Source organism: Rhinatrema bivittatum, chromosome 2, assembly GCF_901001135.1.
Source record: "Rhinatrema bivittatum chromosome 2, aRhiBiv1.1, whole genome shotgun sequence".
Taxonomy (NCBI): Eukaryota; Metazoa; Chordata; class Amphibia; order Gymnophiona; family Rhinatrematidae; genus Rhinatrema; species Rhinatrema bivittatum.
In genome coordinates this window covers 508,475,096-508,502,389 of record NC_042616.1, presented here as the reverse complement: position 1 = coordinate 508,502,389, position 27,294 = coordinate 508,475,096, and the positions used below count along the sequence as shown (strand labels likewise).

General features: G+C 41.3%; 1 protein-coding gene across 2 annotated transcripts in view; it reads left to right on the top strand.

The window, feature by feature from the left end:
- Positions 1-27,294, top strand: part of DTNBP1 (dystrobrevin binding protein 1) — a 400,954-nt gene that overhangs the window by 192,053 nt on the left and 181,607 nt on the right. For both annotated transcript variants that reach the window (XM_029590691.1, XM_029590690.1), the window contains exon 5: positions 563-695. In XM_029590691.1, the coding sequence (XP_029446551.1) occupies positions 563-695 (133 nt within the window). The remainder of the gene's footprint in view (positions 1-562; positions 696-27,294) is intronic.

Here is a 27,294-nt window from a genome sequence, read left to right as displayed (position 1 = left end):
ATGTTGACTGTAACTAGGGCTTCTGGCTTTAGGTTTTACCCCATAAACACCAATAAAACATCTCTGGTGGGAAAAAATCCCCAAAATATGTTTATTGGATAAACATCAGAAAAGCACTGCCTCTCCTTCTCCTCCTCCTCCTCCCCTCCACCACCACCAGGTACTTTCTCAACCTACCCCTTTGTTGGGCTATATTTAAGGAATCGAGGACTGTGCTGAATTGTAGAAATCAAAACAATTATGGGCCTGTTTGAAAATCTTTGTGCACAGAACGATGGATGAATGTTTTATTTTACAGCAAAGTAAATTACAGAAAATATTGCATGTTACAACATCACAAGCCGAGTCATTGAATTAACTGGAAAAAGGTACCCAGCCCTAGTGCCTGCACCCTGAAACATTGATATTTAGTATCCTTGAGGAATAGCTCAGTATGAAGTTTATAAATGCCTAAAAGCAGAAGCCCTAACTATAATATATCATAATGCATGGATAGTACGTTTCTGTATATTGAGTGCATATGATTGTACTTTTCTTTGATTTTGGTTTTTCTTTCACACAGCCCGGTTGGAAGAAAACTTTGAGAATATGGAAAGCCGCTTGCTTGAACTAGAGGATCTGTGTGGACAATGCGAACTTGAAAACTTTAAGCGGGCACAATCCATACAGCTAGAAAACTACAAAAAAAAGAAAAGGTGAATACAGGCATTCGTTTTGCAACCAAAATTAGTTATTGCATAAAACATCTTATTCTCACTAGAACTGAGAGGTAGGATATATTTTTCTTTAAATTACAAAATATCAAAAATGGTTTGCTGGTAACTCTTTATATCAATACAATTGGCCACACCAATATTAATTAAATGTAATACATTTTGTAGTTTTGTAGGACCAATACGCAAAGAGTCTGTATGTCAATCAGACCCACCATGGAATGGTCACATTACTTTATTTTATATTTAAACTATTTTTAGAATTTTTTGTATATTATGTCTTAAAATGTTCCATACTGCCACAGGAGACTCAGTGCATAACAGACTAATAAGCCATTTTGGTCCAATAATCCAGACGTCAAAACAACCCTAATAAAATATCCATTCAAAAGAACACAGTCTCAGTAATTAACTCAAGGTAAGATCCCAACGTGATCGCGTTTTGAACAAACGGTTTTGCTTCAGGGGAAACACCAAATGTACGTCGTCTTCAAAGAAATCATCACATCTTGCAGAAACAATCTTCTCTTAGCGGCATAGACTGTGGCTGTTTAAGACCTTCCTCAGCAGTCTTCTTTCAGACCTGCAAACTTAGAAAACATGGCGAACTAACAGGGCTTTTATACCTCCTCCGGATGTGACATCAAGCTGACCGTCCAATTAGATCGTCTCATCTCCCAACTCTTGTAAGTTTTCAATCAGGTAGCCTCGAGTCTTAAGCATGTGATGAGTTTTCAATAAGGTCAATCTGTGCACCCATCGGATAATATGAGAGAAAGAGACCTACTAACACTTGTAGTTTTCAATCAGGTAGTCTAAAGTCCTATGCATATGGTAAGTGCTCAATCAGATCGTCTGAATGCTCATAAGATGAGATATAGAAACGGGAACCTTCTAACAATTAGTCTTCAACCAGGTCCATATCGAGGGCTTCTGATAGTAAATAGAAATTAAAAAAAAATAAACAGAAAAAAAAAGAACTCTTGTGAAAATAGTCCAAAAAACAAAAATCAAATCAAAAGGAAAATCTCATGAAAAAAATTAATTAAAGAAACTAAAGATTATCTGAATAACTGAAGAACAAAAATATTTTGAAAAACACAACATCAAAAAAATCAATCCATCTCAATTTGCAAACCAAAAATGAAAAATCAAATTAGTGTGTACCAATTGATTTTCTCATTGAGACCTTGAGGACAAACTGACTGCAGTGTGAAAATCCAATAATGTTCTCGCTGATTCAAGCGTGTTTGAATGTCTCCAGCCTGTGTCCCTTGATGTAACTGTTCTATAACTAACCATCTTAAATCTGTGAAGGTGTATTGTGCTGCTAAACAATGTTGGACAAGGGGTGATGTTAATCTTGCAGGTTTTATACAGCTCCGGTGTTCAATAAGTCTGGTGCGAATCTTCCTTTTAGTGCGCCCCACGTATACCAAATCACAAGGGCACTGTATAATATACACAACACATTCAGAATCACATGTCGTGGATGACGTCAAAGTTATTATAATATCTTGTGTAGGGGATTTCCACTGATGACCTGTTATGGTCTGTGTGCACATATCACACCTGCCACAACCTTGATGCCCCCCCCCCCCCCCCCCCACCTTTTGAGACTGGGAACTGTAGAGTCAAACGCAGATTTAACTACCAAATCTCTGTTTTGAGCACGTGAATAAGCAAATCTCGGTGCATTTGCAAAAACTTGTTGAAGAGCTAATATGTGCCAATGGGATTTGATAATTTGTACAACTTCATTACTATGTGCAGAAAATTTCATGACACATGTCAAATTCTGACAAAACGGTTTCTGTTTGTACTGAAGAAGGCTGCGAGTGAATAAATCACCATTGGTATTTAGAAAAGATGATGCGTTTGTAGCAAGGTGGATTTCAATATTGAATAAATGTTCCATTGACCTGATGGTCCTCATAGTGGAACGCACTAAGGAATAGATTGATGAAACTACAGCTAAAATATCCCAACTAAATGAATAAATTACTCAAGATTTTTCAGCAGAATGCTTACAGGAGATTATAGATAAACATACATCTAAATTGGAAGAATTCAAAAATTCAATCAAGCAATTCAAGTTGAAGACCCTCAAGAGGGATGAGAATGACTATGCAACCAACGTCTATCGATGGCTGAATCCGGAAAATAATCTTCCAGGCAAATACGTGACTTTTGAAGATACGGAAGGAAGCGGGTCCACTGATTCTGATGAGGGTGAGACATTTAAACATCCCAAAAGAGGTTCCTCTACTCAACCTTTTTTAGGATGCGGCCGCCGCGGAAGATGGTACCACCAGACACAACGCAAGCCGTACCGCAACGACCCAGTAACACAAGTCTATGCACAACACGAATACCGCAACGATCCAACAGTTCAAGCTTATCCCCAACAAGAAGGACCACAAACACGGTCACGCACGCGATACGATCCACAGTTGTAAACATATTGGATCATTCCCTCACTAGTGCTCAAGAGGAAGTGCTTAATCTTGGACTCTCTTTCGTCCCTCATCAAAAACACGATCCGTTCCAAAGTAAGGGTCCCAATACAGATCCCCGAGGCACTCCACTGCCCACTCCCTTCCACTGAGAAAATTGTCCATTTAATCCTACTCTCTGTTTCCTGTCTTTTAGCCAGTTTGCAATCCACGAAAGGTCATCGCCACCTATCCCATGACTTTTTATTTTCCTAGAATATTTATTCATTTGATTACCTATGTACTGTTTATTTCAATCAAATGATCAAATGAATATTTATTCATTTGATTACCTATGTACTGTTTCATAGTCTTATTTTTTCACTTGCTATTCTAATGTATCAATAGGCTGAAATGTAAATATTGTGCTGTTCAATTTCTCCCCTTCCATCCCAAGTTTATTTTCCTTGTTTTTTGTAACTTTCCCTCTCCCTTTTTCTGATTCACTGTATTTAAAGTTCAAGGTTCTTATTGAAAATATTGTTTTTTACGTTACGTTATGCTTTACACTCCTTGTTATTTGTAAACCGGGTTGATGTGATGCCTATCATGAAACTCGGTATAACAAAAACAATAAATAAATAAATAAATAAATAGAAGCCTCTCATAAGGAACTTTGTCAAACGCCTTCTGAAAATCCAAGGAAGAACTTGTCATCAAATTTAAAGAAATTTTTAAAGAGCATCAATCTCAAAAGCTGTAAAAGAAAATTGGTGGGCACTCTATGGGGATGGGGACGAGAGTGGAAAATATCCCGCAAAAGCCTCCTCTTGAGGAATATTCGTATGTAATGAAGAGATGTCCAACATCACAAGCCAGCAATCTTCAGGTAAATCCGGTAAATCTTGTAAAAGACGTAACACATGAGAGGTGTCCTGGAGGAATGAAGGAGCCTCATTAACATAGGGTTTGAGAAAGAACTCTAAAAAATCAGACAATGGTTCTAAAATAGAACCTCGCCCAGCCACAATAGGGCGTCCTGGAGAGGAGGATAAGTTCTTATGTATCTTGGGTAGCGTGTATAGCACAGGATATATCTGATGGATTCTCTTCAAAGCCCGCACTTCTCGTGAGGTGAGAAACCCTTTTGAGGAACCTTCCATAACTATATCTTGAATGATTTCTTTGAAGAAGACATACATTTGGTGTTTCCCCTGAAGCAGAACTGTTGGTTCAAAACGCGATCGCATCGGGATCTTACCTTGAGTTAAGTACTGTGACTGTGTTCTTTTGAATGGAGGGAGTCAGTTGGACCGTTAGATGATCGAGGGGTTAAAGGGGCACTTAGATAAGATAAGGCCATCGCGGAAAGATTAAATGATTTATTTATTTTATTTATTTATTTAAGTTCTTTTAATATACCGATGCTCAAGACCAAGTCTTATCGTACCGGTTTACAATAAACTAGGGGGGGTAAACCAGTTAACACAGAAAGCGAAAGTTACATTATAACAGGGAATGTATAACAAGGCCATTAGAAGAACAAGGGATAGATTAACAATTTCTAACTGGAAGCAGTGCAGGTAAGCAGAGAAAACTTGCTAACATGGTAAAATTATATACAGTTTACATAGTGGAGTCGATTTGACAAGTTATATGCGAAAGCAGTTCTAGCATAAGAGTTCCTTTGTGAGGGGGAAAGAGGACAGAACCGAGGGGTGTTGGTCCGTGTGGGTTATCATAAGCCTTCTTCATGGATATGCTTGGGCGAACAGCCATGTTTTCAATTTTTATCTGAAGGTGATATGACAATGTTCCTGGCGTAAATCTGGCAGGAGAGAATTCCAGTGATGCGGTCCAGCAGTTGATAGCACTCGTTTTTCAATGGAGTTGTGTATAGCGGATTTGCTAGGGGGAACCTGAAGGGAGCCTCTGTATGCAGATCTGGTTGGTCTTGCTGAGGAGTGTAGTTCGAGGGGTATGGTAAGTTGGAGAGAGGATTGCTGAAATATGGTTTTGTGAATGATGGTCAGTGTCTTGAAGAGAATTCTGTAAGATTTCTTTGCTTCGGTGTTTACTGAAGAGGATGTTGGGGAGATACCCGTAATGGAGAAGGTTTTCATGGTAATGATTCAGATGGACTGAATCAAATCACGGAGAACCTAGAAGATGTGGTAGGCCTGATTGACAAACTGAAGAGTAGTAAATCACCTGGACCGGATGGTATACACCCCAGAGTTCTGAAGGAACTAAAAAATGAAATTTCAGACCTATTAGTAAAAATTTGTAACTTGTCATTAAAATCATCCATTGTACCTGAACCCCGGAGGATAGCAAATGTAACCCCAATATTTAAAAAGGGCTCCAGGGGCGATCCGGGAAACTACAGACCAGTTAGCCTGACTTCAGTGCCAGGAAAAATAGTGGAAAGTGTTCTAAACATCAAAATCACAGAACATATAGAAAGACATGGTTTAATGGAACAAAGTCAGCATGGCTTTACCCAGGGCAAGTCTTGCCTCACAAATCTGCTTCACTTTTTTGAAGGAGTTAATAAACATGTGGATAAAGGTGAACCGGTAGATATAGTATACTTGGATTTTCAGAAGGCATTTGACAAAGTTCCTTATGAGAGGCTTCTAGGAAAAGTAAAAGTCATGGGATAGGTGGCGATGATCTTTCGTGGATTGCAAACTGGCTAAAAGACAGGAAACAGAGAGTAGGATTAAATGGACAATTTTCTCAGTGGAAGGGAGTGGGCAGTGGAGTGCCTCGGGGATCTGTATTGGGACCCTTACTTTTCAATATATTTATAAATGATCTGGAAAGAAATACGAGTGAGAATCAAATTTGCAGATGACACAAAATTGTTCAGCGTAGTTAAATCACAAGATAAATTGCAGGAAGACCTTGTAAGACGAGAAAACTGGGCATCCAAATGGCAGATGAAATTTAATGTGGATAAGTGCAAGGTGATGCATATAGGGAAAAATAACCCATGCTATAATTACACAATGTTGGGTTCCATATTAGGTGCTACAACCCAAGAAAGAGATCTAGGCGTCATAGTGGATAACACTTTGAAATCGTCGGTTCAGTGTGCTGCAGCAGTCAAAAAAGCAAATAGAATGTTGGGAATTATTAGAAAGGGAATGGTGAATAAAACGGAAAATGTGATAATGCCTCTGTATCACTCTATGGTGAAGACCGCACCTTGAATACTGTGTACAATTCTGGTCGCCGCATCTCAAAAAAGATATCTGGATCTCAATGATACTTACACAGCTTTATTCAAAATGCCCCCAAGAGACTTCTTTGTTTCACTATAGCAGAAGGTCACTATCAATATCTTATTCTCCCTTTTGGTCTCTCTGTGGCATCCAGAGTTTTACAGAGTACCTAACAGTTGCTGTAGCTCACCTACTTGTATGATTGCCTCATATCAGGTCATTACAGCTTCTCAGATAATAGACTTTATAGGAGCACAAATAAATATCTTGAAGCGGAAAGCATTTCTGCCTCTGCAAAGGGCATCCAAATTGTCCAAAATAATCATGATCATCATAAAACACTGACATACTCCTGTTATGCTGTTAATGAAAATGTTAGGCCATATGGCAGTAATAGTTCATTACTTCTTTGCCCTTCTCCACATGAGACATACTCGGTGGCATTTGAAGTACTAATGGAACCAACATCTTCAACCAGTGTCAAAGTGACACCATCCATGAATCTGATCTACTCTCTGAGTTGGTGGTTGAACCACTCAGACCTGTTAAAAAATCAATTTTTCCCCCAGCAATAATTTCAAGAATCTTACTGCAGATGCTTCCAGTCATAGTTGGAGAGTTCACCTTAGAGGCCCATGCCCTCAAGAAACCTGGTCATGGATAGAGAAGCTGCTTCATAATATATAATTTAGAATTAAGAACAATTTTCAGTGCTTTTAAAGTTTTTACTTTGTGGCTGAAAAACAAGATGGTGATGTTCCAGACAACCAAGTAGCAATGTTCTATATCAATAAGCTGGTAAGAATTGGATCTTACAGACTTTATTTGGAAACTGCAAGGATTTGGAAATTGGCAGTTTCTCAAAGAGTATTTCTTCTAGCTGTCTACCTTCCTGGAAGCAAAAATCAAATAGCAAACAACTTAAGTCATCAGATTGAACTGCACAAATGGTTGTTACACACTGGGCAGGAGGTCTTTGAGATTCAGGGCACTTTGCAAAAAGGTTTATTTACAGCATCCCTCCAAATTTCATCACAACCCCAGAATGTTATTCTCAATAGTTCAAAAATTACTAAAACTACCCAAGAATCTACATGCACCAAACATGGAAGTCATGACTCTGCTGAGTTCTTCAACAAGAAAATATTAAAACTAATACAAACCAACTTAACTAACAACTACCAAAACATCAAACTGAACAATAAAACAACCTCAACATGGTCAAACTTTGATACCGCCTCCACTCTCGAAATTCAATCTATCATAAAAAAAAAAAAAAGAACCCCGCCAACCACCCATTAGACAACATCCCTATAACAACCCTCAAAACAGTTGAACCCACCATATATAAAACCATCACCAAGATTGTCAGTCTATCCCTGACTGAAGGGAATTACCCCAAATGCCTCAAATCTGCAGTGATCAAACCAATACTAAAAAAGAACAACTTGGATCCTGAAATCCTGGCAAATTACTGTCCTATTTCAAACCTATCTTTCATTGCAAAGATCATCGAAAAAGTCGTACACTCCCAACTTGATGATTATCTTGAAACAAACAACATCCTATCACCATCACAATATGTATTCAGAAAGAACCTAAGCTCAAAAACTCTCCTACTTTCTTTAAATGATTCAATACTAAGAGGATTCGACAAAGGCAAAAAATACCTACTCATTCTCCTTGACCTCTCAGCCACTTTCGACACAGTAAACCACAATATACTATTAGAACAACTAACTGAAATTGGTTTAACTGACACCACCTTACAATGGTTCTCATCCTATCTATCTGACAGAACCTACCAAGTATCAATTAACAACAAACCATCCAAAAAGATTAACCTCTACACTGGAGTTCCCCAAGGATCAGCATTATCTGCCACTCTGTTTAACATATACCTTCTTCCCATTTGCCAACTACTGAAAGGTAATGGAATCACCCACTTCCTCTACGCTGATAACATTCAACTTCTAATTCCCATCCAAAATTCAATCAAAGACACGTACAAAGAAACATCTGATCTACTTGTCTCAATTAAACATCTCCTAACTTCACTGAAACTCATAATCAACATCGACAAAACTGGAATAATCCCCATGGATAAAAAACCCAATCCAACTCCACCACCCCTTCCTTTACTTGACAATCCAATGAACTCTGTTCTCCCTGTCACCCACACCAGAAACCTTGTATTTATTATTGAGAGAGAACTTTCTTTCAAAAACCATATAATCAAACAAAATCAGAGGGATATCCCAAAATACTAACCCTAAGACGTTTAAAACCGTTTCTTAACCCTTATGACTTCAGAACTGTATTACAGCTACTCATATTCTCTACCATCGACTACTGCAACTCCCTACTGATTGGAATACCATCTTCCATCCTCAAACCTCTACAGATTTTGCAGAATTCTGCAGCCAGAAGTCTGACAGGAACAAGGAGAAATTATCACATAACGCCCATATTGATTTCACTACACTGGCTTCCAATTAAAGCACGTATTGAACACCCACCCTCACCATCATACATAAAATACTAAACAACGAATATCAGGGACTAACTGGCTTAAACATTACCCCCCAAAATCCTCAAAGAAATCTACGCTCAAGCAATTCAGGATGCTTAAATGTCTTCCCCCCCCCCCCCAATATAAGAGATGCTCACTTGACAACAATCAGAGAAAGAGCTTTTTCCATTGCCTGCCCTAAAATTTGGAACTCCCTCCCAAAAGATCTGAGAACACAACCTAACCTCAAAACTTTCAAAAAAGATCTAAAGACATGGCTGTTCTGCAAAGTCTACACTGACAGTCAAACTTCTCATCATCCTAACACACAAAGGATCTTCCAATCAAATCCACAAAATAACTTGACTCCAACCAGCTCCAAATAAACCCACCTCACTCATAAATGATTCTCTTCTGGACTATAATTGTTTAATCTATTGTTTAATATGCATCCTGTTATTCCTTTTTTCACAATTGTTAAAAGACGTACTATTTGAATCTTGTAAACCGTTATGATGGCTTCACCGAATGACTGTATATAAAACTCAAATAAAATAAATAATTACATCACTTATTGCTACAATCAATCAGGATTACAGAATCTGTTACAACCCAGGTCACACTGAAATAGAGAACACTCCTTATCTAGCTCTGTTTAAGTTTAAATTGTCAGTTAATTTTGGAGAGAAAATCTCTTTTAAAAAGGACTTTCTGGAATTGCTTATGTAACATTTGTCTTATTGATGGTGCAGTTTTGCTCGCTGTAGCTGTCCCTGTTTGCTAACAAGGTCATTACAAGTATATTTTTTATAGGTTTTTTACACTGGTTTGTTTTTAAAGAATTGTTTTGCTGCTTTGGCTTTCTGTATTTTTGTAGTTTATATGTGTATATATATATTTTTTTTAAATAATTCATATAGGGGTAGATTTTCAAAGGGTTACAGGTGTAACCCCCGAAAACTTACCCCTGTGCGCGCATGTCCCGGGGCTTTAAAAAATGGGCGGGCTGGGGGCGTGGTGGCGGGCCGGGGTTGGTCCGGGGCAGGCCAGAATCCTCCTGCACAGTGGCCTGTGCCGGGGGATGGCGAGCCGGCGCGCACAAGTTACGCCTGCCAGAAGCAGGCGTAACTCGACGAAATAAGGTAGGGGGGATTTAGGTAGGGCTGGGGGGTGGATTAGATAGGGGAAGGGAGGGAAAGGTGGGAGGGACCAAAAAAAGTTCCCTCCAAGGCCTCTGCGATTTCGGAGCGGCCTTGGAGGGAACGGGGAAAGCCATCTGGCCTCCCCTAGGGCTCGGCGAGCACAAGGTGCACAAGTGTGCACCCCCCTTATGCGCGCCGACCCCGGATTTTATAACATGCGTGCGGCATGAATAAGGGGTAAGGGAAAACGCGTGCCCAAGGGCAGGTTAACAGTGCGCTCCATCGGAGCGCACTGTACTGTATCGGCCTGTTTGTGAGTTATTGAATGTGGAAGCACTACCTGTTAGTCTTCATTTTGACTACACAAATTAAGAGAAAACAGAGAACAGGACACTATTCTTTAATATCTAACTAGATGCGAGAACAAATCTACGCCCGTGCGTATTTTTTAAGATCTGGCCAATACTTTTTAATTAATCATGGGCTCATTTTTAAGATACATCTTTTATTTATTTTTTACAGTTATTCTTGACATTTTAGGATGAAGTTATTCTAGTTTTAGTGGAGAGAAGGTGATCACTTACTGAGAGGTATCTGTTTCCTTCTCTGTATATTTGTGTTGTCCCTCCCCCCTTTTTAACTGTCCATACTCTTTTATTCCTTCTCCTCCTTTCTCTTCTCTCCTTTTTCTCCCTTCTTTTCCTCCCACCTTCCCCTTCACCCTTCCCTAGTTTACCACTCTGTTTCCACCCTCCTTAGTTCTCCCCTTTCTTCCCATCTTTATATTTTTCCTGCCTCCTTTTTTCCTTTTTTATTCCTTTTCTTCTATGTATGGTGATGGAATGCCTATATTTTCCCCCTTAAACCTGTGCTGGACCAGGCTAGATGCCTGGTCCATATTAATTACCCTTGAGAGAGAGAGAGCTCTGTGTGCAGGCCCAGCAGAGGAGGAATAAGAGTTAGAATAGTCAGACCAGGCCCAGGTCTTCAGGAGGAAGGCAGCTCCTGTGGAATTGCTGTCCAAACATTGAAGCCTGTAAAGAAGTATAAGAAATAAGCATGCACTGTCCTGAGCTAAAGGCAGTTTACTTCTGTATATTTGTTGGAGTTGCAAATAAAGATAAAACTGTTTTGAAAGGCTGGAGTCAGTGTGCCTTTGTGCTTCCAGCCTGGGAAATCCATTCGGTCTCCCACATAGGGTGTCGGGTCGGAGATTTTTTTCCTCTAAGCAGGGCACAGAGGAAAACCGAGCCTCCAAAAGAAAGTTCGTGTGTGTGTAGCCTGCCAGAAGTTTGGAGGCAAAGCAGGACTGAAAAGAAATATAAATGGGTGTGGCTCCCACTGAGCCCAAGTAGTGTGCTTAAGAGAGAGAAAAAGTGTCTGTTTTAAATACAGAAAGTTCTGAAGAGGCCCTGTAGCTCTAAAACAAAGTACTGAGCACTGTGGCTTTGAAAAGGGTCTGGCTCAGGGAGCACACAAAGCCAAAGTGTTTACAAGTTTATAAGAACAGAGAGAGACGTGATTGAATGGCCTGGCTGTAGGAACAGCCATTAGAGAATGGTAGGAAGTAAACTAGCTAAAGAGAGAATCTCTGCCAGAGACAGCTGAGGAAATAGTGAGTAAGTAAATACTGGTTATGCAGGCTTTTTTTTACATTTTTGCCTTTGGAAAAGAAAAGGGAGTGAAACTGTGGTGCAGCAAGGCTATGTTGAACAGCAAGCAAGAAAGCTACTCTGCAGTTTGAGTGCAGCCACAAGAAAACCCTGGAGCAGAACAGTCTGGATACTGCAGCAACAGGTGAAGCAAAGCCATCCAGAGGGTTCATAGGAAGGGAATAGCCATTTCCTTCTGTCTGGTAGGAATTCTCAGCTTTCCAGAACCAGATGGAAAAGAACCTGAGCTGGAAGTATGGATGCTTGAGAAGCAAGCCAGGGCTCTGGAGTGAATGGCTAGAGACGGCGGCTGCGATATAGATGATGGCAGCAGAGATGCACCAAATGCTGTGTGAACTCTGGCAATGCACCCCAGAGGAACATGCTGTGGGAGGCCTAGAGAAAGATGCCACAGAGAGAGGCACCTTGGAAGGAGCCAGTGGGTAGGAACCAGAAGGAGGGGCTGCAGAGCCCAGAAAGAGGTGCCACAGAGAGCCCAAAGAATGGTATCATAAGAAGCCCAGTTGATCCCTCAGAGTCCACAGACTGGTACTGTTGGGGGCACAGAGGCAACTCCTACAAAGAAGGCAGTTGGAGGCACTATCACAGAATGTGCAGAGAAAAGTGCTGCGATGATCCTAGAGCAGTGGTTCTCAACCCTGTCCTGGGGACCCCCCCAGTCAGTTGGGTTTTCAGGATATCCACAATGAATATGCATGAGAGAAAATTTGCATACACTGCCTCCATAACATGCAAATTTTCTCTCATGCATATTCATTGTGGATATCCTGAAAACCCGACTGGCTGGGGGGTTCCCCAGGACAGGGTTGAGAACCACTGTCCTAGAGAGATAGAGGGGCCATTGAAATTCAAGGGAGAGTTGCCATGGAATGCTCAGTTGAAGGTGTCCTGGTGAGCCAAGTGAGAGGTGCTGTGAAGACTTCAAAGAGAGGAGCTGTGGAGAACACTGAGGGAGGAATCACAGAGAGTTCAGAGAGTTCTACTGCGGAGACCCCAGTGAGAAGGGCTGCAGAAGAGCCAGTGACCTGCATGGGAGAGTGGCTAGAGGGCACTGAGAGGAATGCCAGATAGGCACCAGTCGCTGGAAAACACCAACAGCTGATACCAAAGAAACGACCACTGGAGGTCCCATATCTAGTCCAAAAAGATTTGCCAGTGTGGAATTCGAACCCAGAACCAGCAATGGACTCATTTGAAGGACTGGGAGTGTACACTAAACGAATGGCACAATGGGTGGAGGTCATAGTGCTGTCTAGGATAACCCTAGTAGGTGGGGGAAAGCATAACCCTAGAACTCTGACACCAAGCCTTACTGGCAGGAGGACAGATAAGAGAGAGTGGGATGCAAAGCACTTCCCTGGATAGGATCCAGGAGGAATGAAAATGCTTGGACAGCAGATCCAAGCGTGTGTGTGTGGGGGGGGGGGGGGGGGGGGGGGGGATGTGTTGGAGTGCCCCTATTTTCCGCCTTAAAACCCGTACAGGATCAGGCTAGATGCTTAATCCATTTTAATTCCCCTTGAGAGAGAGAGAGCTCTATGAGCAGGGCCCAGCATGGGAGGAATAAAAGTTGGGATCCAGGTGGGCTAGTCAGACCAGGCCCAGGTCTCCCACAGGATGGTAGCTCCTGTGGAATATTGCTGTCCAAACATTGAAATCTGTAAAGAAGCTGTGAGTACCAAGCATACACTGTCCTGAGCTAAAAGCAGTTTACTACTGTATATTTTTTGGAGATGAAAATAAAGATAAAACTGTTTTGAAAGCCTGGAGTCAGTCAGTGTGCTTTTGTGCCTCCAGCTTGGGAACCCTACTTGGTCTCCCATACTCTTTTCATTTTCATTAATATTATCCATTTATTTTTAATTTTTAACTGTTTATTATAATATTTTTTTTAATAAAAAATGAGTGACCATCTCAATGTCCAGCACTAATTTTTATGATGGACTAGTTACAGGCTTTCCACTTTTCTCTTCATTGGTTTCTACCAGAGATAATAGGCAATATTCAATTTTATTTTCATTTTTAAACAAATTTTTATATAATTTCTACCCTTCCTTCTTTTTGCTCTCTGCCCCTCTATTTTATCACATGGGCACTCATGCGTACAATTTTTTTTAGTATATAGAAACAGAAATGACAGCAGAAGAAGACCAAACGGCCCATCCAGTCTGCCCAGCAAGCTTCACACATTTTTTTTTCTCATACTTATCTGTTTCTCTTAGCTCTTTGGTTCTGTTTCCCTTCCACCCCCACCATTGATGTAGAGAGCAGTAATGGAGCTGCATCCAAGTGAAATATCAAGCTTGATTAGTTAGGGGTAGTAACCGCCGCAATAAGCAAGCTACACCCATGCTTATTTGTTTTACCCAGACTATGTAATTCAGCCCTTATTGGTTGTTTTTCTTCTCCCCTGCCATTGAAGCAGAGAGCTATGCCGGATATGCGTGAAGTATCAGTTTTTCTTCTCCCCTGCCGTTGAAGCAGAGAGCTGTGCTGGATATGCGTGAAGTATCAGTTTTTCTTCTCCCCTGCCGTTGAAGCAGAGAGCTGTGCTGGATATGCGTGAAGTATCAGTTTTTCTTCTCCCCTGCCGTTGAAGCAGAGAGCTGTGCTGGATATGCGTGAAGTATCAGTTTTTCTTCTCCCCTGCCGTTGAAGCAGGGAGCTGTGCTGGATATGCGTGAAGTATCAGTTTCACGCCTTAGATGGTTTTCCCTGGAAAACCAATGAGTTCCTTTGAGATTTCCACTTTTGTGAGGCTGCTTGGTCTTCTCTTATGTAAAAATATATTAAATATTTTACTTTTTCTATATATTTTTTGAACAGTGATATTTCAATTTTGATTTATATTTTTTTTACCTATGTTTTATTTTATTTTTTAATCTGCTTTTGACAACTATTTTCTCATGATCTTTATTTTCAGAAATTTTGTATTCACTTTTTTATTTTTAGTACTCTTTATTATTTTTATTTTATTTAAAATTTTTATTTCAAATTAAATATTTTTACTTCAGATTTATAATTTTTAAATATACCTTTCTAAATGTTTTATATGTTTTGGATATTATTAATACTATACATCCATATTTATTCTGATAAGTGCAGGAATTTGTAACTGGTTGAGATTTGTCTGTTTTGGGGTGCCTTTCCCATTCATCTAGCCAAGATATTGACAGAATCCTGTATATTAATTGCTTTCTTGCCTCTTCTCTGTCACATGTTTATATGCATTCCATTTATTTTGCTTTTCTAGATGTTACATCTTTTCTCCACTCTCAGGTCGATACAGTTATGCCGCGTTAGAAAGAGTGCGGCAGTGCCAGGTGCACCCTCGTTCCCCGCACGCACAGTTCTCTTCACCTACCGCTCGATACTCTCTTCAAATTGCATGCAAATGCATGCCGCGTCTGCGACGCGTTAGGCGAAGGTTAGGCCCGCGCAACCCATTTTACTGTATAGAGCGCCTATACAGTATCCTGGGTGCGCGGGCCTAACGCTTCACGGCCACGCTGGTATCTGTCATTTCAAATGTCATTTCAAATGACATTTGAAATGACAGGTACCAGGAAGTGGACAGTTATGTTCTCCGATGCTCGGCAAACTTTCCCCCAGCCCCCGCTCACCTGCCCTAGCCGCGTCCGGTCTCCGGTGCAGCCCCAGTCCTGTCCCCTCCTCCCGAAGCAAAAAAAAAAAAACCGAAAAAGTAGCAAGAGAGTGAGGGGAGAGACTGGCAATCCTAGGCTCGGGCCTGCTAGTCCCTTCTCCTCTCCTCCCGAAGCAGGGCGCGAAAAGCAGCCTTGCTCCGGGAGGAGGGGGGGGCAGTTTAAAGCGACGAAGCGACTTACTTTTGCAGCCCCCCCCTCCGGACATCTGCGACGACCGCGGCTCCAGCCTCCAGCTGTCAGACAGACGCATTGCACGTGGGAAAGCGGCCCCTATGAGTGCAATTGGCTGCTCAAGACGTGACGTCATGACGTTTGGCGTCACGGCATGTGACGTCACGTCTTGAGCAGCCAATTGCACGCATAGGAGCCGCTTTCCCACGTGCGATGCGTCTGTCTGACAGCTGGAGGCTGGAGCCGCGGTCGTCGCCGATGTCCGGAGGGGGGGGCTGCAAAAGTAAGTCGCTTCGTCGCTTTAAACTGCCCCTCCTCCCGGAGCAAGGCTGCTTTTCGCGCCCTGCTTCGGGAGGAGAGGAGAAGGGACTAGCAGGCCCGAGCGTAGGATTGCCCGTCTCTCCCCTCGCTCTCTTGCTGCTTTTTTTTCGGGGGTTTTTTTTTTTTTTCCTTCAGGAGGAGGGGACAGGACTGGGGCTGCACCAGAGACCGGACGCGGCCAGGGCAGGTGAGCGGGGGCTGGGGGAAAGTTTGCCGTCTACCCTTACCCCTGCCTCTAACGCTGGGGTAAGGGTAGGCGGTAAGTTAGCAGGGTAAACGCACGGCAAAACGGCAGGGTAAAAAAGCGATAGTCGGGGCGCGCGTTACTGTATGGGAGGGAATAGCTAATTCACTCGTTTACATTTAATATACATGCCGCGGGCGGAAGGGGTCACCCGGGGATTTTAAGAGGCGGTAGGGATGAGTTAAAGGGGATAGTGTATCGCGGGAAGGGCTAACGCGGCCGGAAAGTGAGTAGAAGGTGAGTTAGGAGCAGGGTAACTGCGGTTGCACTTTACTGTATCGATCTGTGTATCTGATGATGTATTCTCAAATTCCCTGATGTAGGCATTGTAAAACGTAATCATGTTGATTTTTTATTTGTATTTTTATTCTTAATGTTTGAATTATATTTTTAATATAATTTGATTAAATTTTATTTTACTAAGTATAACATTGTTTCTTTTTAATTTTGTGGATAGTTATTCTATTTTATTTTAATAATCTTTTCTTTTACAGCAATGTTTATTTCTTTGTAGTGTGCCATTCTTTTGTTCACATGCTCTCTGAACAACTTGGATGACGTGACACATATAAAACACAGCACCTGCCACACTAACAAAAAAGAGGCTGACACCATGCGAAAATAGACTTTGAGCTAGACACAGTCATGGATGATGATTGACATGTAAAAGGAATAACTTATAGGCGGATGTCCTTGAGTACCCAGAGTTGGTCTTCCAACTCTTATACTTTTCTAGAGCCACCAGGAGCCATTGGGGCATCCTGGAGTTCAAGATGTTTAGGGGGTTTGGATGAATATGCAAAACAGAAATAAGAATGAGCAAATTAGTTCCTACAAGGTTGCAGCTACCATTAAATTTACTATTACTGGTCACTCTCATCTTTGTAAGAGGCCTACACTTCAAACAAAATTGTTAGGAAAAAGATTCTTAACCAGAGCTGACAGAGGGATCTGAAAGGACCAGCTGAAAGAAGGCAAGCCATCCAGCTACTGAAGTGGTGGTGCAGTCTTCTATCTTTTCCAGACCATGGGCAGGTGATGCCTGTATATTTATAGTGTTGAGCAGCACTGCCAGGGTAGTATGCTAGTTTTTAAAAGAACTTCATCTATGCACTGCAGAAAGGCACTTTGTGCTGTTTTGTTACGACAAATAGCAGCCTTCAGAGAAGGAACAAGAAGAATGAGACAACCACCATTCTTTGGCTTCCAGATTTATCTGTGTGTATATGGCATGATCATTTACATGTGCAATGATATGCAGTTCAGACCAGTGAAATCAGGAGGCTTGTAGGGCTTCTGTTATATAATATATTATCCCAGTGTGTTTGGATGCATTGTACGAAGTGCCAGGATGCTAGCAGGAGTGAGATATACATATGAAGGCGAAATCTCCTCTATTATGACATGACTGCTGGGAATACTCAGTGTGGAGTCTCATAGCATAGGAGGTGCAGAGATGGAGTCTGTGTGTGATAGATCAGGCTCCAGTTCTTAATGCTTCTAGGAAAATTATTCTGTTCTGGAGTAATTTTCCACAAATTTATTTTGCTTAGGTAGTTTCAGTGAGATACTACTTTTTTCATATCCAGTTTATTGTTTTTCCCCCTACAGTGCAGCCACTCTGTTTAGAGGTGTATGCCCTGCAGAAATACACTAGGTTATGTAGTTCACTTGCAGACATTGAATCAATTTTCAAGGTGTATAGTAATTAAATTAAATTGCTTTGTAAATTAGTGGCATCTTTTTGCGTTTTCATTCCTGAGCTTCAAATTAAACAGATAATGTCTCTCTCTTTTTTTTTATTTATCACTATAGAGACATGAAAGTTAAAGTAGCCAAAGAATGCACATTTCCAGGGAAAGAAGGATCAGCAGTTTGTGTCTTTGGTTTAGATCGCAGTGTCAAATAATTTAGTTTCCCTTTCATCTGGGGAGACATTCATTTTAGCTATTTTTTCCAGAATGTCCTAGTCTTTGGTAATAGGTAAAGTGGCTTGATACATGACTTAATCAAAAACGTTTTTGAGAGGTTAGATAGGATATAAAGATCAAGAAAAATGAAGTTCATTGTATTATCTGCTTGTAAGCTTTTAATTGAGTAATATGGGCAGGTAGGTTTTTGTCACATGCAAGAAGATTATAGTAATACAGACTAGATGGGTCAGTTATATATTGAGGGTCCTCAACCTAGTCCCAAACCACACCCAGCCGGTTGGGTTTTCAGGATATCCATAATGAATATGCATTAGATTAGGTCTCCAGTTTATGCAGATTTCATCTCATGCATATTCATTGTGGATATTCTGAAAACCTGGCTGAATGTGTCCTGAGATTGGATTGAGAACCATTGATCTACTGCAGTGCTTCCAAACCACTGTGACTTCAGACCTGATCAAGTATACCACGGAAAGGTCACTAATGCTCAATCCAGGCCAGCACCTGGGCTTTGCTCTCAGCACTTCACAATAACAGAGGTGGCTCTTAAACATGTAGGAGCCACTTTGTGAGAGCATGGGTAATCTGGCATGCTTCCTCTTCTGAGCTACAACATGAGCCTCTGGAATGTGGTAATTAAAGAACAGTATGCGGGGCATGGATAGCCAAACCCCGCTTTGTTCTGCCCGTACAAAAGTGAATTTTAAAAGCCCGACGCATGCCAAAACCGGGAGATACACAAATGTTGGGCCGGCGCACGGCATGCAGATTTTAAAAGCACCCGAATACGCACGTATCTCCCACTATGCGCACAAATGAAAAGTTCCACAAAAGGGGGCAGGGCATGGCTGTTCCTGCATTTCAACTTCAAATTAGTGTGTAAATATCTACGCATGCAGGTGCACACTGGGGTCCCCAACTGTGCAACTTTACCTCTATTATGGAGGAAGTGCAAGTAATAAAATAAAGATAGCCCCAACCCTTAAAACCCCGCCTAACAGGGGAGAAGGGAGGCTTTTAAACTAGGGGGTTTTGTAAGTCCTGGATGAATTGGGAAAACTGATAATGGTGTCGGCACGCAGATCTAGGTACATGTCCACTTAAAATTGCTTGCATATGTGCATGTGGTCAGGCTGTGTTATAACATGCGCATATACATGCATATGTTATAAAATGTCCATGTCCTTGGGCACGGGTCGATGAGCATGTGACATGTATGTCTACGCGCCTGTTTAAAAGTTACTGTCTCTGTGTACACAACACCTCCTTATCGTCCCCATCCTGAGTTTTCTCCTTTGAGTGCTTCAAGCCTGTGTCTTATCCCCAGACTGAATGAGAAGGGAGACTTGCACTAAGCACTGGATGTAACTAGTTCTGAGTGTTGGGAGCAGTAGAGCAGCTTTTGCAGCCAAGGTAACTACCCAAGCCAGCTGCCTACATCACATTGACTTCTCTGTATGAGGAGGGAACTGACCCATTGTGATGAGTTCTTGTGTGTTTCTACCCCCTCTCTTCCTTTATTTAAAATTTGGAAGAGGCTGAGGGGCTTTCAGTGCTTCCTTAGCTCATCTTTTAATGATATGAGTTGTCTTCATGTCTGTATTGCCTGCCCCATTCAGGCTGGTGTGCTAGACAATGTTTTCATTAAAATTGATGCGCCTTGGACTTAAAGATTGGAAAACACTGATCTGCGGTACCATTTATGTTACTATGAACCTTGAACAAATTTGTCAGCATCTCAGGATTCTCAGTTAGTGCATGGCTCAAATTGCTTGAATGTGGTTGAAGCGTTCCTAGCCCCTAAGCAGCACATTTGGAGGACCCCTAGTCTCCCCAGAACTATCCCTTGAACTTTGAGGAATACATCTGTACAGCTTTTACAGATGTTCAGTCCTCTATTTGAGGCCTACTCCAATCTTGTCACTTGAGACAAGACAGTTGGACAGATCGGTGTCACAGACATTCAGGCAATACCTAAGAAATTACCAAGAAATTGGTGTTTACACAATGGATGCTGGGTATATTGGCATTAACTCCAGTCTGGGCATCTGCTCTGGCACTGAGCACACAGAAAAGCAAGGTCTATTGTGTCAGCAAGAGTAGTTGCACCAATGATAATTACTGCCGCAATCTGGGACAGATTTATTATTAAACTAGTGACACTTGCACCAACTTCTCATGGCTGGTCTGATCTTCAATTCTTCCCCAAATGAATGAGGAGTCCATTGGTTCCAATGTTAATAGTTCCATACAGCGTGATACTCTCCTGATTTCTCCTTGAAGCTCTCTCTACAGGATGACATTTACTTTTCATAGATTGTACAGAAGATGGCTAATCTCTTTTGATTCACTAGGCATGCTTTTATGGCCTCCTGAAGTACCAAAATGTCCCTCAGAAGTTGGTGTCAATGCTTGTCTAACTTCTACTAGAGGACACAATGAAGGCAACGTATTGGCACCCACATTCAGTATTTTCTGTTAAAAAAAAAAAAAAAAATCATTTCCAGACAGCTTCTGGATTTTTTTATTTATTTATTTAAAATTTTTATATACCGACGTTCATCGGGGATATCACATCAGACTACATCTAACTCCTAAGAGGTCCAGGAAGATGAAAACATATATTTTTATTTATTTTATTTACTGGTTTTATATACCATCATTCAGTATTCTATCACAATGGTTTACATAATCATAAAATGAAGGAACAATTAATTACATACAATAATAGCATAAATAACAGGTAAAATAGTAAAAGTAATAATAAAGATGATAAAAAGCTAAAATAAATTAATATATTAAATTAAAATAAACCCATAAAAATAAAATAAGGAAAATAAAATAAATGCCTGAGTCTAAGCTATATCTTCAACAATAATCAGCTTCCCAAGATGTCTGCTTAAAAACAGCAAAATTTTAAGTGCTGCTTGATTATAATCATTATTCTGTTTCCTGAAATGCCTTCTTAAAGAGCCATGTTTTTAGATCTTTCTTAAAGGTTTTTAAATCATTTTGTAAATGCAATTCTGCTGGTAAGGTGTTCCATAATGTGGGTCCTGCTATTGAAATGGGCCTTGATCGGACATATGTGCCTATTTTTTAAATCTTGTTGGGAAATAATTTTTTTCAGAATACTATCCTGTCCTCTCTCATATCTGGCTGTCAGGGATCAGGATTTTGATTGGGTCAAGAAAAGAGCCCATTTTTAAATCTGGTTGCTGGAAGATCTTTTTTGAAGGGGGGGAGGGGGGAATGAGGATTTTTGCAAGCCATTAGCCCATGTATGATCAGTCAGATAGTTTTTCCTTATTAAGGACTGTTACAGATTATATCTTTTGAAAATTTTTTCAAATTCCCTACCCTAAATAGCACATGCCACCAAGATGTATTGGGGTTGGATATTTCCTCTTATAGGCCCTTGTGGTCAAATCTGTCTCATAGGAGAGAGGGCAGAAATTTTATACTAGATTCTTCTTGGTTTCCAAAAAAAAAAAAAGGGAATTCGGACAAATTATAGACCTAAGAGAGGTGAATGTACATCTGAAGAAGGAAATGTTCAACATGATGTCCATTGGCACCATTCTGCTCCTAAACCAAGAGGGCTATCCATGTTTTCTATATCGCTAAGTGGTATACACTCACTCCTTATGACTCGGATGTATCTATGTATCTCAGATTTGTAGTTAGTTCAAAGCATTTCTAGTAATTTACCCTGTCTTTTAACCTGGCTGTCAGCGTCTGTCTTCATCAAGTGCAGGGGCATCTCTATAACGTGGCAAGTGTTCCCCCCCAAAAAAATCATTTGCCATCCCAACTTCAGCCGGTTAGGCTGCAGCTTAGGCACAGGCTCCTCCTTACTTAAGAACATAAGAAAATGCCATACTGGGTCAGACCAAGGGTCCATCAAGCCCAGCATCCTGTTTCCAACAGTGGCCAATCCAGGCCATAAGAACCTGGCAAGTACCCAAAAACTAAGTCTATTCCATGTTACCGTTGCTAGTAATAGCAGTGGCTATTCTCTAAGTGAACTTAATAGCAGGTAGTGGACTTCTCCTCCAAGAACCTATCCAATCCTTTTTTAAACACAGCTATACTAACTGCACTAACCACATTCTCTGGCAACAAATTCCAGAGTTTAATTGTGCGTTGAGTAAAAAAGAACTTTCTCATATTAGTTTTAAATGTGCCCCATGCTAACTTCATGGAGTGCCCCCTAGTCTTTCTACTATCCGAAAGAGTAAATAACCGATTCACATCTACCCGTTCTAGACCTCTCATGATTTTAAATACCTCTATCATATCCCCCCTCAGTTGTCTCTTCTCCAAGCTGAAAAGTCCTAACCTCTTTAGTCTTTCCTCATAGGGGAATTGTTCCATTCCCCTTATCATTTTGGTAGCCCTTCTCTGTACCTTCTCCATCGCAATTATATCTTTTTTGAGATGCGGCGACCAGAATTGTACACAGTATTCAAGGTGCGGTCTCACCATGGAGCGATACAGAGGCATTATGACATTTTCCGTTTATTCACCATTCCCTTTCTAATAATTCCTGTGGTCCGCTGTCAGGATTTGGTCAGGGCTTAGTCAAAACAGGCATAGTTCACGAACAACTTTAATTAAAGAAACATATGTTAAATATGTTACAATATGCAGGAGAAAGAAAAAGTATTAGAGTGCTTCCATACCAGGCAAACGAGAACTGAGCTCCAAAACAGTTCAACCAGATTTAGAGCAGTCTTACAGACCCAGCCCGGTGAATTAGGGATTTGATATGCCAGCAGAGAGATTCTGCTGGCTAGGGATTTAAACAGGTATATTATTGAGGGAGGGTCTCCTTTTGGGATAATGAGTCTTCACTAGGTGTGTCCCATCCCTTAATTACCTGCAGGATAAAAATACTGCTTCCCCAGCTCTCCACAGCCAGCATGGCTCTCCCTGAAGGGCTCCATCCTGTAGCTTCCACAGCCAGTATTTTAAGACCCACTGGTCCTGACAGCATTTCCCCTCCTTAAGGTGACCTTCGGGCTCCCCCATGGACCACTTGTTTGGGCTCAAAATGACCCCCCCCCCCAAAAAAAAAAAAAAGTACCTGACTTCTACCCACATCATGATTTCCTGCTACAAAGGAAAGTGTTAACCACAGGTAACAGTTAAAAAATCATTTAATGATTTTGAAAGGCCTGCTGACCTTATTGAACAGTTAACATGAGGCAGACCTGGCTCCAATAGTCAGCTCAGATCCTGTGTCTGTGAACTTTAATTCCTCCTTACATCACTAGTAATGGCCCTCTCCTCAGAATGAAATCTGTTTACCACTACTCTTTGATGCCTCCCACACAACCAGTTTCTAATCCAGTCAGTCACTTTAAGGCCCATACCAAGGGTGCTCATTTAATTTATAAGTCGCCTGTGCTGAGCTGTGTCAAAGGCCTTACTGAAGTTCAAGAGCACTACATCCAGTGTAATCTCCTGATCAAACTCTTTCTAGTCACCCAATCAGAGAAACTGATCAGATTTGTCTGACAAGACCTACCTCTGGTAAAACCATGCAGCCTCAGATTACGTAATCCATTGAATTATGGAAACTGTACTATCCTTTCTTTTAAGTGCAATTACATCAATTTATTCATCACAGAGAAGACTAACCAGTGTGTAGTTTTCCAGCTTACCTCCATCTTTTGTGAAGAAGAACCTCATCTGCCTGTCCTTTGGAGCTACTTTTGACTTTACAAAAAGCATTGAAAAGGTCAGCCCAGCAAAGCTGCCAGAACTCTCTAAATTCCCTAATACCCTCAGATATATCTTGTCTAGCCCCATCGCTTTATCTACTTTTATTTTAGCTAACTCATCACAAACAGTCTTTTGAAAATCACTTGAGGTTTACCTTGCTTCCAGTTCTATTTGGGTCTGTTTTCTGCGGTCCATCTTCTAGACCTTGCTCAGTGAACACCGAACAGAAATATTTGTTAAGCAATTCTGCTTCTTGTCTCACAGTGCTACTGTGAACATATCTTAAAAAAAAAAGTCTTGTCCCCTATTTTATCATATTTACTATTTTTTCTTTGGTTTGCATCTTTGCTCTTTTATTTTCCCAGCTCCTCTTAGCTTTTGTGACAGTTGTAGTCTGTGAGTTGCCTCAGAATCAGAGGCCAAGTGCTAGGGGAATCAAATCTAGGCCACTTCAGAGATAGCCTAGGTCAGCCATCTACCCTTCGGGTTGAGCCCTCCAGTGCTAGTGGCCAGCAAGGCATGAAAAACGGAGTTAGTCCCTGGCATGAACAGGGAGCAAGAAGTCTGGAACAGAATACGGAACAGCAATGAACCAGAAATCCAGGAGCCCAGGTAGAACAAATAGGAGCACTGAAGGTAGAAGCTGAAGATAGTGAAGTCTTCTGGATACAGGGATGTAGCCAGAATATGAGGACCGGAAGGTAAGACCAAGCTCTGGCAACTGACTGTTGGGACTGCCTCAGTATAAGTAAAAGCCTATATAGGAAACCAGATGGCTGTTGGGGGAAAATGAGTCGCACAGAGCTGGGAGGACTAGACAGTTCAAGCAGCTCATACCGTCACCTGCAGGCTAGTGGAACACTGCAAATAAGCCTTTTAATTTTCTTGTTATCTTTATTTACTTTCCTAACGAAAAGGTTAGATGCTCTTAAAATGACTTTAGTTTTGCCTACTGCTCTACTTCTCATAGATTTTCCCATCCTTGACTCCTTGAGATACTCCATTTTAATAAAGTTAGTTTCTTGAAGCCTAGCATCCTCACCTTTGAATAAACATTTACTGCCTGCATTCTGATACTGAACAACACCATCCAATGATCACTGGGTCCCAGATTATCCATATTGACTAGGAATGGGAAGTCATTTGCAATGAAATAGGAAATACAAATATTTCCTATTTCGTTGCATTTCAGGAAAAACAAAAAACAATAGGAAAAAAACATGAAATTTTGTTACTTTTCCTATTATTTTTTGGAGGGGTTAAAAAGAATGCAAACTTAAAAGGAAAAAAAAAAACCCAGAACCCACCCCAACCTTTCCCATTTATTAAAAAAACAGAGCCCCCACCACCCTCAGATCCCCCAAACACCCGGTGGTCTAGAAGAGCAACTTCCTATTCCTGGGCCAGTGGCTGCCCTCATTCAAAATGGTGCTGTGACTGTCTTTTGCCCCTACCATGTGACAGGGGCTAACCAATGGGACCAGTAGCTCATGTCACAAGTTAAGGGCAAAGGGTGGCTGGCACCATTTTGAGCCACCAGCCCGGGAGTGGGAAGTTGTTCCCGGGCCCTCCCCACTACTAGAATACCCGGTGTTTGTATGGAGTCCTAGGGGGCTCTGGAGGGTGGATGGGGGGTTTGCTGGTGGGGAACTCTGGTTTTTTTTTTTTTTTTTTAAATAAATGGGGGGTTAATGAAATGGTACAACAATGAATTGAAAAAGATCCGGGGGGGGGGGGGGGCGCTCGACCCAAAATGGCCCATCCCCGGAACAAAAATGAAAGGGCAACAAAATGTTTCAGGGCTCCCACCCCTAACAATGACATCAGAAACATACTCCTCTTTGGTAAGCTTTAGGTCCAAAACCATCTCTCCCATGTAGGTTCAATTAACATTTGATGGAACAGTACTTCCTGCAAAAAATCCAGGATCTTCCTGCTTTCAGATGACATTACAACTTCGATGTCCCAATCAACACCCAGCAGATTGAAATTACCTAGCAGTAGCATCTCTCCTTTCATAGCAATATTATGAATATTCTTCATTAAATTTCTATCCATTTCTTCTGTGGGGATGGAGGTCTATATATATCACACCAATATAACTAGACCTTCCATTCCCTCTTTCCAGATTAACCCACAGTGCCCTTCCTTACCTCGTAAGCCCTGCAGTTCTGTTGCTTTACTAATATTTTTTTTTATATAGTAGCATTGCTCCTTCTTTTCATCCTCCCTTTTCCTTACTGAATACATTATAATCTGGTTTAACTAAATCCCAGTCGTGGTGTTCTGTGTACCATGTTTCTTCGACAGTCGCAACATCCAAGTCTGTCTTTTTTAATGATGGCCTCTAGATCTGGGAATTTATTTCCCAATCTGTGAACTTTAATGCACATAGCTTTCCAGGTATTGGCTTTGTTTCCCAATTCTCTGTAAGTGTTTAAAGATTTATTAATTGAGTACTTTTACTTAACATAGAGCTTTGTTCTCCCATACTTAATAATCCAAGTTGAAGGCCCTCCTCTGTAGGTTTGCAAATCTGTTCTGGAAAATGCTGCATTCCTTCTTCTACAGATGGACCCAATCTCTGCTCAGAAATCCTTGAAGCATCACCCGCATGCTCCAGGAAGCCAAATGTCACATACTTACTTGCTCTGGGAAAGTCGGGAAGATACCATCCCTGGATACAAGGCGAGCTTCTGAGTGGCAAGTTATCACTGAAGGCAGAGCAGAAAATCTTCTGCCTGAAGCAGCTGCTGTTCTCTGCGAGTTGGGCCCTTTGGTACAGGTGGCTACCAGCATTTACCAAGCAGGAAATGGGGATCAGTCGCAGAGCAGGAAGCAGGTAGGAAGCAGGAGCTAGATAGGAACTAGGCCATACGAATAACATTCTGCCATTGAAACTGTAAGAGGACTATTGGACCAGCAAAGGTGTGTCGGGTTAGGGCTCCTTAAATTCTGCCCTCAGTTTGGTACACATCTAATATTGGTCCAGTGACTGCAGAGGCATGTCTTGCTCTAATATAAAGGATAAATATATTAAGATTTCCAAGGTCTCCCAGTCTTGAACACCTTGGGCCACAGGTTCAATCCTTGCTGCCTTTGACAACAAAGCACTCTGTTTGACACCATCCACATTGCCATTCATTCATATGCAGAATGCAAGCTTCCTTGCCTCAGCCTTTAACCTTGACAGTAAAAACTGAGGAGAATGCCATCTGTTCACTTATCTGCTTTATCCTCTCTCCCAGAGCCATAGGCATTTTTTATATACTCTGTATGGTTCCTAGCAGTATTATTCATGCTAAGCTGGATGAGCAGCATTGGATAGTAGTCAGTAGGCATGAGGATTTTTGGCAATCTCTCCATAATGTCTTGGATTTGGTCATTTGGTAGCTATCACACTTCCTAGGGCAACAAGTCTGTGTGTGATGATGCTGCCTTGCCTTCATTCTGGGATTTTCAGAGCTGCATATCTGTTTTTTAGCTCAAAGGAGATCTGAGTCAGGGTGTAGGGATCTAGTGGC